The 17,216-nt window shown below is 38.2% G+C and overlaps 1 protein-coding gene across 3 annotated transcripts in view; it reads left to right on the top strand.

The window, feature by feature from the left end:
- The window catches only part of LOC149119556 (uncharacterized), a 101,514-nt gene that overhangs the window by 61,493 nt on the left and 22,805 nt on the right, over positions 1 to 17,216 (top strand). For 2 of the 3 annotated variants that reach the window (XM_089324943.1, XM_089324944.1), the window contains exon 3: positions 3,097 to 3,217. The exons of the other annotated variant lie outside the window; for it this stretch is intronic. In XM_089324943.1, coding sequence (XP_089181069.1) covers positions 3,097 to 3,124 — 28 coding nt within the window. In that variant the 3' untranslated portion in view covers positions 3,125 to 3,217. The remainder of the gene's footprint in view (positions 1 to 3,096; positions 3,218 to 17,216) is intronic. 3 annotated transcript variants of the gene reach the window in all.

Here is a 17,216-nt window from a genome sequence, read left to right as displayed (position 1 = left end):
AGGCAGATAACATGTACACTGATAACTTCCATAGCATAACAACAGGCAACATAATCCTACTATTTGAGATCTACTAAATCCTTACAATCCTTTATACCATGGCAGATTAGTCACTTTACTCTTGCCTTGAATTCTTACTCTGAGAAAGCAACAAACATACTGCTTAAGTTGAAACTCTCCTCTTGGAATGTTAGAGAATTTTGGGGCCAAAAAACACTTTAGGACCATTAAGGTAGTAGAACATTAGTGGGGACTGTATGGACTTCGGCATCAAGAGACCTAGGTTTAACTCATTGTGTCCCATCATCTTATATATAGTACACCTAGAAAGATTTGAATTGTTCAACAAATATACCATTTATGACACTTGAGATTTAATGGGTTAAGTACAGGCTGGCTGACTCACCAGCAGGCTTAGTCAGGACAATTCCCTTTATGGAGGCTTGATTTTATATTCTGTAAAATTAAGGATATTAGTACTTGTCATTGGTGACAAGAATTTTTTTTTAAATCTTTTCTGTGTGTTTTGTGCATGCACACACATGCATACATTTAAGTCTACTTGTGTGTTTATCCTTATAAAACCTTTAGTGCTAGTTATTGATTGCAGGATTAATTCTGAAATTGGGTTCTCAAGGAGCCTTGGTGGAAGTATTATGTATCAAATTGAAGGTGTAAGATGATGGATTTGTTAAGGAGCTTGATTTAATGATTCCACACTGTTAATATGAATTGAATCTTCACATTGTATCAATATATAGTATATACAAACATTATTTGTCAATTAAAAATAAAATGCTATGATCACATAATACTAGTGCACCTTTTAATCTGGAAGAAATAGTTTACCCTGGCCTGTTTGTTATGCTTTCTGGGCTGAACTTGAGTTTGGCAGTTCCCACCTGCTTGCAATTACCCCACTGGATATAAGAAGTAAGCACATGGGAATGCAAGGCATCTCATGGGAAAAATGAAACTGAAGTGAGATGGTGTCTCTACATTGTCTGGCTAGTCCTGTGCTTTCTACTCTAGTTACTTTGTACATTTTTCTTCTAATTCACTGATGATAAATCTTTGCAGTTTATGCTCCTACTTTTCAGTGTGTTTTAGAAAGTCTTTTTGTTCAGCCAAGATAACACTTGGCTTGGAGAGTTGTTTTGAGGGTCACACTAGATACTTTTTCTGAGCAGCGTTGAAAATCAGAATAAACACAACCTTCAAGAAAAGCTCCAGCATTGTGGCATACTCGGTAAAGGCACTGCTGCCACACGAGCATTTCACATAGTCCCTGCTTTGGGCCCCAGGTGCTCCACTTCCAATCCAGCTCTCTGCTAATGGCCTGGGTAAAGAAACAGAACATGGCCCAAATATTTGGGCTCCTGTCACACATGTGGGAGACTTGAATGAAGATCCTATCTCCTGGCATAGACCTGGCCCAGCCCTGGCCATTGCGGTGTATGAGTAAACCAACGGATGCATGATCTGTCTCTCCCTAACTCTGACTTTCAAACAAATAAAAAAAAAAAAACCTTTAAAAAAAGGTTCAAGACAATGTGAATGTAATATATTTATTTACAGTCTGATCTAGCATTTTAATGTGCCCCTTTACTTCATGCTTTATTTTCCGTTATTAAATGTGAATTCTAAGCTAAGAAAAGCAGAAAATACAGAGAAATAAAAATAATTTCTTGCTAATTAAAAGTCACCACCTCGGAAAAACACCATCTTTTGATGGGATCTACACACTGGTTTTTTGTGGAAATTAAAACTATGCATTTTTTATTTCTTTAAAGATCTAATTATATATTTGAAAGTGAGAGTTAAAGAGAGTGATGAGAGACAGAAATCTTCCATCTGCTGATGCACTCCCTAAATGGCCACAACAGGCAGGACCAGGCCAGGCTGAGGCCATGAGCCTGGAACTCCATCCAGGTCTCCCACGTGAGTGCAGGGGGCCCTTTAGGCCATCCTCGGCTCCCTTCTCAGGTGCAGTAGCAAGGAGCTAGATTGGAAGTGGAGCAGCTGGGACTCGAACTGGTCCTCATATGAAATGCCAGCACTGCAGACCATAGCTCAACCCACTGCACCACAGCACTGGCCTCAAATACTATGCATGATGGTTTTATATCATGGTCCGTAATGGTGTGTAATACTCCATTATAAAGCTGTAGGATAATTTACTTACCCCTGACTCCTTTGTTGGATATTTACATTGGTTCAGGTTTTCACAATGTTAAACAGTAATATATCATTTGTTTCTGTGTAGGCACATATATACATATATATGTAATTTTATATATTATTATAATAATAAATAATTTAATGTATTTTGGCAAGTTACATCCAAAAGTTGCTGGTACATTACAGAATGCCCCTTTCGTAACACTGAAGTCAGTACTGACTATTTACTTTGTTTATCATTGACAGTTTGATCAGTTGAAAATTATACTATATGGCTGTTTTCATTTGCATTTTTGGCCATATGTAATGCTGCATTTTCATTTTTATTGACCAGTAGTATAATTTTAATTGAAGTGTAAACCTCAGGAAAGCTTCCAATAAGTTTAATTATTATTCTAATTTTTAGCACTGTACCTGGCACACATTAGCACTCAATAAAGGGTTATATTTCTCTTCCAGAATACTTACTCAGTTTTTTTTTCTATTGGAAAATTTAGTTTTTTCATTAATTCTCAAGATACTTTAATATATGGAATATAGTATATAAATATGTTTTCATATACTAAATATATTAACCCTTTACATATATGTGAATATTATGTATGTCTACCAAAATACAGATATGTATCTACTATGTTAATATATTTTTTTTATTTTTCACTTGTCTTTTAACTAATTAAATATGTTACCAAAATATTTCTAATTATTATTAGCATAAACTTCCAGAAAATATGTTTTTTTTATTTTGCTATTTTATTATGGAATGCTTTATCCTACCTCAAATGTTATAATATGTATTCATGCTTTATCCTAGTAATTACAAGAAGTAGCTATTCAGATTGAATAAAATTCATCTGGTATTTGTTTTGAAATTGGTTAAGAAAAACTCATCTTTCGTATTTTTGCTTTCCACAGCAAAAATACATCTGCCCTTTGGCCCTGAGGAGCATGTAGGCCATTATTACTGAAGAAGCTAGCTTGTGTATCAAAGGTATCAAAGGCAAGACAAATAGCTTGTGTATCAAAGGTATCAAAGGTAAGACAAATACCTGTTACCAATTCATTGTGTGCCCTAGTACAACAAAGCTCCCAATCAGCCTGGTCTCATTTTTTTCTGATCTGAACTCTGGTGATAATCCAGATAAGAAAGGACCATTCTTTCTATACTTGTTATTTGGTGTTTGTTGGCTTTCTCCTCCCCACCACTGTAACTCCAATTTCATCCACCACATCATCAGTTAGTAACATTACTGTTTATTTGTTGCTCTGTAGTGGAAAAAGAACCCCAGTTAGCTGCCAAAACCTTCTAATACGGGGAAGGTTCCTTTCTTCTGAATGTGCTGTGGAGAAGTGTCACTTCACATGTGAACTAGAAAACTGCTGTTTCAAGTCCTCTGGGAACATATCTGGTTAGGAATATGGCTTTACATGGCTCTTAATCAGTACATGGGGCTATCTTTGTTCTGTCTAATTTTCCTGGAGATAAGTAGATTAAGGCCTTGGGATGACAATAGAAAATATTACAAGAAAACATTGAAAGCTCAGATGACTAGCCAGACAAGAGGCAGTACCTGCTTGACACTGGTCACACCATTGTACTGTATCTTTACTGTTAAAAAAGGTTATATGTTGTATGATTCCATTTAGATATCATTCTTCCAATGACAAAATATAAAGATGAAAACTTACTAATGGTTGCCTGGGGTTAGGGACAAAGGAGTATGCTACTATAAAGGGATGGCACTAAGGAGCGTTTTTTGATTATGATCTTGATCATGATGTTGCAAAAGAATCTCTATGTCTGATAAAACTACATAGAACCCCCCTACACACAGGTATACACTAATGCATATGAAAACTGGTGACATCTGATAATATTTATTAGCATGTAGTCCCACTGTATTACAATATGATAATTGTCTCCCATGTAGTATGTTAATTTGTTATATATTTTCAGTGATAATTTTGTTTTATGAGACTTCTAGGAAATAATGGATAGGGATACAGTCAGGATTGTGATTAAAGTAGTAGTTGAGGGCAGAGTCTCAGTGAAGGAAGCTAAGAACTAAACCATAAAAAGTCAGCTTTTTAACATAGTAATGATAGATGGAATTACATAAGGTTAAATGTTATCTCTCTGTCACATGACCAACAGGGGAAAAAATGAGTTGCCCAGAGTGGCAGGACAGATGTGCTGCATGAGCACATTTAGGAACCAGGTTCCTTCCATCTTGCTCCACTGTCAGCTGGCTTGTTTTCCTCTTCTGCGTAGTGGAGTTTAGTCACTACTATATCCAAATTCCAGCATAAAGAAGAGAGGAAGTAGAAAATCTAAGGCAAGCAGCTTTGCCTCTGAGGAGATTACATGAAGAGTTTCATGCCAGTGTTTTAAGCCTGCTTAGCTGCCAGGGAATCTGGGAAATGTAGTCTGTACTGAATGTCCAGCTCAAACTTTGAGGATTCTAAAATGACTATATACATTTGAAAATCAATGAGATATATTTACTGAATAACACATTTCTTTTTTTAAAAGATTGTATTTATTTATTTGAAAGGTAGAGTTACAGACAGTGAGAGGGAGAGACAGAGAGAAAGATCCTCTCTCCGTTGGTTCACTCCCTAAATGGGCGCAACAGCCAGAACCGTGCCAATGCAAAGCCAGGAGCCAGGTGCCTCTTCCTGGACTCCCACGTGGGTGCAGGGGCCCAAGGACCTGGGCCATCTTCCACTGCTTTCCCCGGCCACCGCAGAGAGCTGGATGGGAAGAGGAGCAGCCAGGACTAGAACTGGCGCCCATATGGGATGCTGGCACCTCACATGGAGGATTAACCTACTGTGCCATGGTGCCAGCTCCATGAATATCATATTTCATTGCATTCATTTTTATATGAGATCATATATGCATTTGACTCCATGTTCCACAGTTTACTAACTGTGTTGACCTGGACTCTAAACTTGAGTTGTTTTTCATCCTTATATGGTTATATTGAACACCTTGCAGGATGGCTATGTGACAGTTATAATAATTAAATGAAACAGTTGGGGTGAACATTTGGTACAGTGGTTAAGACACTGCTTAGGATGCCTGCATCCCATATTGGAGTGCCTGGGGTCATGTCCCAGTTTCACTTCTGATTCTACCTTTGCGCTGATGTGCATCTGGGAGATAGCAGATGATGACTCAAGTCGTTGAGTCCCTGCCATACTTGTAGGAGACTCTGATGGAGTTCTGATTTCCTGGATGTGGCCTGGCCCAGCCTCAGATATTGTGAGCATTTGGGGAGTGAACCAGTGAATGGAAGAGATTCATTCATTCATAGTTCTTTCCCTTCCTTCCTTCCCTTTTCTCTCCTTCTTCCCTCTCCCTCCCTCCCTCCCTCCCTCTCTCTCTCTTTGCCTCTCTCTCTCCTTGTGTCTCTCCCCTCTCTGTGTGTCTTTCAAATAAATTTTTAAGTTTAAAATATAATTAGAAAAATTTAAAACAAGTAAATGAACTACTTTGTTGTGACAATCACGTGTGATAATAAAATCAGTTGTCTTACCATAGTTTCTGTGCTCAAAATAGTAGCTATGATTTGCAGGTGGTCACATATAACTATCATGTTCTAAAATGGCATTAGATTTCCTAATTTACAAGATCATTCCTGTGGCAAGTAATCTGGGCAGCTTGATAAACCTTGTATTTTTGGTCTGCTAGTTTTTGTAGATTAAGGGGTAAATTCTTCAACTAACTCACACATCAGTTACTAGATGCAGACCCAAATGTTTCAGCAGTTGGTATATTTGACATACAGTTAAAGACAGCAGCTACATCTAAGAGAAATTTTCCAGTAATTTTCAAAGTTTATTATATTCCTAGGTTTGTTGATCTGTTTGAATGCATATGAGACAGAGAATGTATTCTGGAAAACTTTTGAACTATGCATTAATCATGTTGATGACTCTGCATTACACATTTTTGTAAATATATGTGGTAGCTCTAAAAGGAAAATATGGACATATTTAGTATATGGTCTATAAAGCAGGAGAAAGAGAACAACTATAATCCAGTAATGCTCATGTGATTACTGTGCTTTAATTGAGACAGATATTTCTGGGTTTCAATAAAAGCTATGGATTATTTTAATAAAACTTACATTATTCACATTTGTATTAAGGTTAAATTGTAGCTTCTGTTCAGCGCACTAGATAAGAGATGAGAAATAGATTATATCTTGCATACCAAGGTATACCATCTATAACAGCAGTGGCCTGTTCAGTTGTGTTGGTAATGATTCTGAGGTCATGTTTGGCTTCAGTGGGAAAGAGTTTGGATCAGTTGGTGATATCTGTTTCAGGCATTGCAGTAGGATGAGACACATTTTTTGGGGTTTCTGTCACCTTGTGTTATAATGTAGGCTGCCTCTTCAGTGATTAATGCAGTGCCTGGAATAAATGCGGTCATTTATAGTTTCATAATTAGACAAATGAGTACCCTGTTACTGATTTCATTTTTCTCCCTAATAATTGTTCATTATAATTTTATTTTAATTGTAAGTTCTCCATTTCCTATTCCTAGCTCCTAATATAAGAAATACCAATTTTGACTTTTAAATGTGCAGACTTAAAAGAATTAGTATGTTTTAAGAATTGGAAGTGGATTTGACTCTTATTGGGATCATAAGGTGAAAGTTAAGCATAGTTAAAAGTATACCTCTGATTAAATATCTATTAAGCAGTATTTAGTATAGAGTCCTGAAGAGCAAGGCTGTTTTCTCTTGCTAATGAAGCTTTGAGAATTCCTGAATTAAACTAAGGGAAGAAAGAAAATTTCTATGAAGAGATGTTGGTATTCATAATAGTAAATGAAAGAGGGATGGAGAGTGCTACATTATTATTTATGTAAGAGACAGAAACAGAAAGGGGGTGAAGAGAGGCTTGGGAGGTAAAGAAACAAGCTCCCATCTGCTGATTTTCTCTCCAGAATTTCCTCCATGACTGAAACTGGCCCATAACCCAGAGTCAGGAGCTGGGAACTCAATCCAGGTCTTCGATGTGGGTGGCAGTGATCCAACTGGGTATTGAACACAGGCAGTGTGCTGTGGAATGTAGGTATCATAAGCAGTGTCTTGACTGCTAAGCCAAACACTTGCTCACAGATGGGCAGGCATGTGGCACAGTGGTTTAGTTGGTGCTTAGGATGCCTACACCCCATATTAGAGTGCCTGGGTTCAAGTCTCGGATCTGCTTCCAATCCAGCTTCCTTTTAGGGTGCACCCTTGGAGGCATTGTGTGATAGCTCAAGTGCTTGGGTCCTAGCCATGCATTCAGGAGACCTAGACTGAGTTCTGGGCTCCTGGCATCAGCCCCAGCTGTTGCAGACATTAGGAGTGAACCAACAGATGAGATTCATTCATTCATTGATTCTCTCTCTCTCTCTCTCTCTCTCTCTCTCTCTTTCCCCACCCCTTTTAAGTAAATACAATTTTTAAACATAGAGACAATAAATTATTAAAGTGCTCTTGCAGGATTTACTCTATATTAACATCAAGCTTCTATTATTATAATTCATATGAAGATAGTGTCCTGAGGATCAAGTGAAATAATCAAGTATCGTTTTATGAAAGCATTAGGTTAGGAATTCAAGTTACACTCAGGCTACTAAGTGGTAGTAAAAAATATCATAACCTTCACAGATTGACAGAGATTTATGGATGTACATTTCAACCAAGATCTCAAAACTACCCCCAAGTCCTATGTTTCCTTAGTCAGCTTTCTTCTTTCTCACTTTATTCTTTGCCACACAAGCCATGAATATTTCAAATTGTCCCTCCAGGGGTTTCAAACCTTCCCAGCTAGTATCTGTTTAGCAGATGTCACCTCCTACCTACGAGGCCTTGCAAAAAGGAACTCCGCTTTGTGTGTTCCTGTATCCATATATATACATATCATCTGGCCTTGATCCATCTCATACACAAGATGTCCTTCCTTATGTGTTTGTTTCTCTGTCTTTTAGCCTCTGCTATCTCCCACTTCCTCAGAAGCCTCACTCCATCAGTCATGTACTCACTCCTGAATCTTTAGCTTGTTCTTCCTATGGCTTCTTTCCCTTACAAGCTTAAAAATTCTCATTTCTCTTTCTTCTTGATCCCATTGACTTTGCCAGCTCCCACTCTATACATTTTCTCATCCTCAAGGAGCAGACTTCAAGAAAAATTTTGATACACCCCTTATTCCCAGTTCCTCACCTCCTCTGCATTCCATAGGCCAAAGCAATCTGGCTCCCATCACTGCAAGTGCATGATACTGCTTTTCGCTAATATCACAAATGTCACCCACATTAAAATCTGATTGAAAACCTTTCTAGTTTTTTTCCCTACTGGATTTCTATGCACCGTTTGATACTGTTTTATTAATTTTAAAAGATTTTTATTTATTTGAGAGGTAGAGTTACAGGCAGAGAGAGGCAGAGATAGAGAGAAAGGTCTTCCATCTTCTTGTTCACCCCCCCCCCAAAAGGTCACAATGGCCTGAGCTGAGCATATCCAAAGCCAGGAGCTTATTCTGGGTCTCCCACTCAGGTTTAGGACCCCAAGCACTAGAGCCATCTGCTACTGCTTTTCCCAGATTAAAACCAGAGAGCTGGATCAGAAAAGAAGCAGCCAAGACACAAACCGGCGCCCATATGGGACACTGGCACCACAGGCAGAGGCTTAGCCTACTATTCCACAGTGCTGGCCCCCATTTGATACTGTTGAGTACTCCTATTCTTAATGGTTTGCTGTCATTGGTCTTCATGGCACCGATTTTGTTTTCTTTCCTTTTAAATCTACTTTTTAGACTATATTTTCTTAGCTAAACCTTTAAATGTTGGTGTTTCTTGGAGTTCTTGCCACATGAACTTTCTACCTCCACACACTTTGCCTGGACCTACTGTCACAGATTGAAATGTCCTCTACAATTTTGAGGCTGCTTATATTGTTTGATTTACCCAGCTACTATTCTCAGTCTCCTTTATTCCTTATCAGTTTCTACCTTAAAGGCAACAAAATATAGCAGAAATCTGCTGGGAAGCTTTTGTATAAAAAAAAAGAAAACTTGTTGGTACTGTTTCTTCCTAGTCCATCTTTAGAACTCAGACATGATGTCTGGATCTATGGCAGCCACCTTAACCTTTAAGATCATATATTTAAAAAAAAAACCTATAGGTATAGGAGAAAACTAAAAAGAAGTGAAATCTTAAGGGCATAGTTGTGCAACCAAAACAATGCTTAAAGCTGCCTGCCTCTGGAATTATTCCGTAAAGAAAAACCTGTGTTTTACAAGCAATTATTGTTAATATTTTCTATTAGGTGGTCTTAAAGGATTACAAAAGGTAGAAAATCCACATTGCTTCTCTGAGCACCAGCAATCTGCAATATGTGAAACTCAATTAAGTCCAGAATGAATATTATGCTCTCCTACAAAACTGTGTTTCTTCCCTTAATCCTCTCATTATTGAATAGTGTGGAAGCTGTGATGTCGTCATTGCTGGTTCATTGCTGCTTTCTCAGTCTACATCAAGATCAGTGAAATTGTTGATATTATCTCCTATCTGACATTTGTCACACCATCCCTACTTCTTCTTTCTTATCTTGGAGTGCTGCACTGTCGTGAGAACTGTAAAAATGTACCAATGAGGACATATAAATACCTTCACAGTAAAAAACATTATTATAAAGAAAATATAGATCTTCCATTCCCCTCTCCTTTGAATTTTCCATGTGACAGCCAGAGTAGTATTTCTAAACTGTAAAATTATGCTATTGCCCATTTTAGTGTTTTTTGTTTGTTTGTTTGTTTGTTTGTTTTTGGACAGGCAGAGTGGACAGAGAGAGAGACAGAGAGAAAGGTCTTCCTTTGCCATTGGTTCACCCTCCAATGGCCGCCACGGCTGGCGCGCTGCGGCCGGCGCACTGCACTGATCCGATGGCAGGAGCCAGGTGCTTCTCCTGGTCTCCCATGGGGTGCAGGGCCCAAGCACTTGGGCCATCCTCCACTGCACTCCCTGGCCACAGCAGAGAGCTGGCCTGGAAGAGGGGCAACCAGGACAGAATCCGGCGCCCCGACCGGGACTAGAACCCAGTGTGCTGGCGCTGCAAGGTGGAGGATTAGCCTAGTGAGCCGCGGCGCTGGCCCATTTTAGTGTTTTGAAAGCTTCACATTGTGCTCAGAATAAAGTTCAAACTCTTGAGTACTCTTTACATTGCACTTCTTGCACCCTGCTCTGGTTAACTTCTCTTGCTTTTTCTCTGGAAGTGACCTTTCTATCTGTCTAGCACTTTGGACTTAGCCCTTTCACAAACAGAGTTAAACAAACTTCGCTTCATTTTATGTCCTCTACCAGATTATTTCTTGTACCAGGTCAGGAATGGTAACTCATTTACTACTCTACACTAAGAACATGACACTACTTAGCTAATAAAAAATATATGCTTACTATATATTCACCTAAAATATGTAGAGAATCCTGGATGAATGGGAAAACCCCATGTTTCTTTAAAATTAGGTCCTCTTAATAGGCTTTATATTTTAGAATCTGTTGAATACTAAGGTAATTTAAGAATGCCTCCTCATTGTATTTAAAAAGTATTTAAAAAGTAAATAACCCTCCTTTATTCCTCCTCAGTCCATCTCCAGCTCAAAGTAACCACATTATCAGTTTTGTGTTTTAAAATGTAGCTTTTTGTGCATTAGAGATGGATGGACTGTATTAGTTATATATTACTGGGATAAAAATTACCAAAAACTTAGTGACTTAAAACAACATCCATTTATTGGCTCACATTTCTGTAGGTCAACAATCTGGCATGACATGATTTAATTCTCTCTATATTTAGAACTTTACAAGTCCAAAATCAAGGTCACATTTGAACTTAAGGTCTTCTTCGAAGTTCATTTCTGTCATTGGCAGAATTTAGATCCTTGCTGCTATAGGACCGAAATCTCTGGAAAACTGAGATTCCCTTTTTCCCAGATCCCTGGCTGTAAGCGGGAACCATTCTCAGCTCCTTAATGAGGCTGCCTGTATTCCATGTTACATGGCTCATCGATCTTCAGATCAGGAATGGCACTGTCAAGTCCTTTTCCTGCGTCAAAATTCCTTAATTTCTGCCATCAGCTGGAGTAAGCTCTCAAGTGGTTAGCAGGCACATTTGGATAATCTTATCCTAAGGTTAACTGTGCCATATAACGAGCTCAGGAGTGGTAGTTTGTCATATTCACAGGGTCCGGGAATTAGGGCAGGATATCTTTATGGGAGCATATTTGAAGTTCTGCTCATCAAAAGCTCACTGGCTCACAATATATATCATTCTCCAAATTCCTTTTTATCCCATTTATGAACTATATTAGAAATACTCCATTTCAGTTGCCACAAAAATTTCATAGTGTATATGCAATGTAGTCTACATAATATTTTTGTATGTTTATGGGAATTTCAATTTAAATTTTGCATTATCACAAAAAGATATTATAGTCCTTCAAACCAACAGATTTTGGCCTTGCATATTCAAAATATGTTGAAGCATTTGTTCCACAGGAGATAATTTGAAAAAATTACTTCCAATATCTAGTTTAAAAAGTGAATTATTGTCTTTAGGAAAATTAGCAGAAGAGTACTTCATAGATAGATACAAAGACAGTGATGGTGGTAGGATACTTATTTAAACACAGAACACTTCAAAATTTAAAAATTTTAAATTCTAACATTATTATTTTCTATTTTGAGTATGTAATCAGGATATGCGTTTGGAAGTCATCAGAATATCATAAAACCATTCAATGAAGCTCCTGGTGATGTCTCCCACAGCATTTTTTTGATAACTTCAGGGGACATTTTTTTTAATGTTGCAGGTACTGCTTACATGTCCATCTAACCTATTGGTTTACCTGAGTATCAATATTGTCTCATATGTTTTTATTGTCTTCGCAGCTTCTGAGACATAGGAGGTATGGCAGTATATGTTTGTTCATAACTAGATGAAAACAACTGAAATACTGAAATGGAAGAATTTAGTTCCTATAGAGATGGAAGCAGGCAAAGGGAGCAGAAGGCTATTTGTTAGACCAGCCTATCTGACCACTCTTGAAACACACATGTTAATTTTGTTCTCAGTGGCTTTGTGCTCTTGCTGTTTCAACTAACTCTACCGCCTACTAGCTGTAGGATGTTAAGGATATTTTTAAAAACTTTTATTTAGAAAACCAGATGTAGATTTATAAAAAATGTTGCAACAATATTGTGTATAACCTTCACTAAGCTCTTTTTCTAATGTTAACAACATGCGTTAATTTTTTGATATAAGTACACTTTTAAATTTTTCCTCTTGTAACATTGTTATTTTAAAACATAAAAAGTATACATATTTATGGAGGGACCACATGTTTCTATGTGTGCATGTACTGCATAATGTCCAATCAGAGTAAACTTAACTATCTCCTCAAACATTGGACATTTCTTTATGGTTCTATCATTTAAAAATAATCCTTATACTTTTTAAAGAGAAATATGCAGTACATTACCACTATCCAAAACATTAGAACTTTTTACTCCTATCTAATTACAACACAGTATCCAATAATCAATCTTTCCCCATCATTCCCATGTCCCTACTCTTGCCAGCCTCTGGAATCCACTGCTATATTCTTCTATGAAATCAACTTCGTTTTGAATCACACATATGAGTTAGAGCATGTGGTACTTGTCTTTCTGTGCTTAGCTTATTTCACTTAACATGGTTCCATTCGTGCAGTTGCAAATTATAAGATTTCATCATTTTAATGAATGAGTAGTACTGGATATTTTCCTCATCCATTCCGCAGCAAATAGACACAGGATGTTTCCATTTCTTGGCTACCGTGAATAGCGCTGCAATAAACATGGGAGTGCACATGTCTCTTCAACGGAGTAATTTCATTCCCTTGGCTATATACCTAGTAATGGGATTGTTGGATCACATGGTAGTTCTAATTTTAATTTTTGGAGAAGCCATTTTCCGTAATGAGCATACTAATCGTGTACAAAGGTTCCATTTTCACCTCATTCTCACTAGTGCTCATTTTTTTTTGTTATTGGCCAATCTTACTGGATTGAAGTGGCATCTCATGATTTTGATGTTAATTTCCCTGATGATAAGTGATAATAAGCCTTTTTCCATGCACCTGTTGGCTGCTTGTGTGTCTTCCTTTGAGAAATGCCCATTTTTCATTGAAAATATTTTTGTTACCGAATTGTTTTTCTCCCTTGTATGTTTTTGGTTGTTAACCCCTTGTCAGATATGTAATGTAAAAATTTTTCCCCATTCTGTAGGTTGTTTCTTCACTTTGATGATTGTTTCTTTGGTTTGAACATGCTCCTTAGTTTGATGAAATCCCATTTGCCTATTATTTTAAAAACTTACTTCAGAGGGAGGAGAGAGGGAGAGAGAGAGAGAGAAACACTCCTATCTACTGATTCACTAGCCAGATGCCTACAGTGTCCCAGGCTGGACCAGGACCAAAGCCAGAAGCTGAGAGCACTATTCAGCTCTACTATGTGGGTGGCAGGAATCCAATTATTTGAGCCATCCCTGCTACCTTCAAGATTCTGCAATAGCAGGAAACTGGAGTCAGATGCTGGAGCCAAAAATCAAACCCAAGTATTCCAATGTAGGATGTAGGCATCTTAACCACTATGCTGAATGTTCTTCCCTTTTGGAGTCTGACCCCCCAAATCCTTGCTTATTCAATGCTCTGCATGTCTGCCTATATTTTCTTCTAGTAGCTTCAAAGTTTCATTTCTTATACCTAATTCCTTAAAAAATCAATTTTACATAGAATAAGATTTATTTTGTTTATTTGAAAGACAGAGTTACAGTGAGGTAGACACAGAGAGGTCCTCCATCCACTGGTTCACTCCCCAGATTGCTGCAATGGCCGGAGTTGGGCCAGTCCGAAGCCAGGAGCTTCTTCTGGATCTCCCACGTGGGCACAGGGGCCCAAGAAGTTGGGCCATCTTTACGGCTTCCCCAGGCCATAACAGGGAGCTGAATCGGAAGTGGAGCAGCCGGGACTAGAAATGGCACCCATGTGGGATGCCGGCGCTTCAGACCAGGGCTTTAACCCACTGCACCATAGTGCCAGCCTCTAAATTGATTTTTAGTATGCTGAGAGATAGGGTCTAGATTCATTCCTTTCCATGCAGATATCCAGTATTCCAAGCACCATTTTTCACAGTGTCCTTTATTCCACTGCATGTCTGTAGTACCTTTGTCAAAAATCAGTTGGCTGTAGATGAGTGAGGTTTACTTCTAGGATCTCAGTTCTTTTCCATTTACTCTATGTGTAGGTTTTTATGACAATACCATGTTTTAAATACTATAGTTTTGTAATATGTTTTAAAGTCAGATAGTGTAATGCTTCCTGCTTTGTTGTTTTTGCTCAAGTTTGCTTTTAGGCTATTTTGGATCTTTTGTGGTTAGACACAAATTTTGGCAGTTTTTCTTTTTAATTCTGTGCAAAGTGTCATTGGTATTTTGATAGGGATTAAACTGAATGTGTAAATCCTTTTGGTAGTGTAGAGATTTTAACTGTATTGATTCTTCCAATTCATGAACATGGAATATTTTTTAACTTCTTTTTGTCCTCTTAAGTTTTTTCATCAATGTTTTATAGTTTGCATCGTAGAAGTTTTTACCCTCCTTGGTTAAATGTATTCTTTGGTATCATTTTTGTGGTATTGCAAATGGGATTGTTTTCTTGATTTCTTTTGCAGATAATTCACTACTGGTGTTTAACAGTGCTACTGACTTTTGTATGTTAAGTTTGTATCTTGAAAGTTTACTGAATTTATTAGTCATAACAGTTTTCTGGTGGAGTCTTTGGAGTTCCCTGTATATAAGATCATGTATTCTGCATCTGCAGTCAGGGGTAATTTGACATCCTGCTTTCCAATTTGGATGCCCTTTATTTCCTATCTAATTGCTCTTGCTAGGACTGCTAGTACTGTATTGAATGAAAGTGTTAAAAGTGGACATTGTTATATTAGCCCAGAACTTAGCGAGAAAGTATTCAACTTTTCCCAATTTGATGTAATTTTAGCTGTTGGATTGTTATATATGGTGTTCATTATATTGAGGTATATTCCTTTAAATACTTGATTTGTCAGAGTTTTTATCAAACAACCTTTTCTGCGTTTATTGAAATGATTATATGGGTTTTCATCCTTTGTACTATTGATGCGCTGTATCATGTTTCTTGATTGGCCAACGTTGGACAATATTTGCATTACTGGGATGAATCTCATTTGACCATAGTTGTACAATTTTGCTTGTCAATGATTATGTGTCTTTGGATTTAGTATCTGGATAAGCTGACTTGGTGAAGTGAGCTTGGTAGTAAGTACCCTTTTACACTGATAAACGTTTGTTTACAAATGGTATATCTGGGGCTGGCGCCGTGGCTCACTTGGTTAATCCTCCACCTGCGGCACTGGCATCCCATATGGGCACCGGTTCTAGTCCCGGTTGCTCCTCTTCCAGGCCAGCTCTCTGCTGTGGCCTGGGAGGGCCGTGGAGGATGGCCCAAGTCCTTGGGCCCTGCACCCACATGGGAGACCAGGAGGAAGCACCTGGCTCCCGGCTTTGGATTAGTGCAGCGCCGGCCGTAGCAGCCATTTAGGGAGTGAACCAATGGGAGGAAGACCTTTCTCTTTGTCTCTTTCTCTCACTGTCTGTAACTCTACCTGTCAAATAAATAATAATAATAATAAAACAAGTGGTATATATGTTTATTTCTGTATTAGAAATTAGCATGTAAATTTTAAAAAGTTATTATCATTGTAAAGTAACATTTTTTTAGGATTTATGTTTATTTCTTTGAAAGGCAGAGTATCAGAGATCTCCCCCATGCACTTGTTCACCCCATAAATGGCCACAGCTGCCAGGTCTGGGCTGAGCAGAAGCCAGGAATCATGAACCTTATCTGGGTTTCCCACATGGGTGGCAAGGGTCCAAGCACCTGGGTCATCTTCTGCTGCCTTCCCAGGTATATTTGCAGGATGCTGGATCTGAAGAGGAGTAACGAAGACTTGAATGGGCAGTCTGACATGGGGTTCTGCATCACAACCAGTGATTTAACCTTCTGCACAATCGTGGCCCAATAAAGTAACAGTTATTTAAAACTGTATTTTACAAAAAGGGAAAAAGGAAAAAGAGTGGCACTGTTTCACATTTTATGAAAGTCTCTTTACTATCTGGATTTGATAGAAGACAACTGGATTCTATTTTGGTTTTGCATTTCATTTGTCTGTTATATCTGGAAAATTCTAGTATACTGTACATCTGTAGAAGAAGCAGTGAAAACAGTAAATAGTGTTTTACTGTTATTATTGAAATAGTTTTGAGCATGTGGATATGTGGGTGCCCTGAAGTTTCTTGAGAATATCTTCAGGGTTCTTGGATTCCACTTTGAAAACTTTTGGAATGGAAGAAATCTAGATTTTTATATATCACATATTTTAGAAGCTATGGCAGACCACAAAACAAAGCGTAAAGATACTCTGACTGATATGAAGGAGTATGTGTTAAAAAAAAAAAAAAGACTTAGTGGGGCCTGCAATGTGGCACAATTGGTCAAGCTACCGCTTGTGGTGCCAGTATCCCATATGGGCTCCAATTCAAGTCTCAACTGCTTCACTTCAGATCAAGCTCCCTGCTGAAGCACATCGGAAAGCAGCAGCAGATGGCCCTAGTGCTTGAGCCCCTGCACCCATGTGGGAGACCAGGTAGAAGCTCGAGCCATTGTGGCCATTTGGGGAGTCAACCAGTGGATGGAAGATCTCTCTGTCTCTGCCTCTCAAATAAATAAACCTTAAACTTAAGTTTTCTTGTTTGCTTTTATCTCTTACTTGACAGATTTTTTTTTCAGAAAACAGGATAGTGGTTATTCTTTTCTGCTGAGGAGCAGTGATTGGAAACTAGGAGGGGGAAATAGGCTTCTGAGGTACTGGTGTAAGTGTTTTTTTGATCTGAGTGCTA

The sequence above is a fragment of the Oryctolagus cuniculus genome, chromosome X (genome assembly GCF_051225735.1).
Source record: "Oryctolagus cuniculus isolate XC-2025 breed Fujian yellow rabbit chromosome X, ASM5122573v1, whole genome shotgun sequence".
Lineage (NCBI taxonomy): Eukaryota > Metazoa > Chordata > Mammalia > Lagomorpha > Leporidae > Oryctolagus > Oryctolagus cuniculus.
The sequence above is the reverse complement of the archived record's forward strand: the minus strand, read 5'-3'. Positions and strand labels throughout refer to the sequence as shown.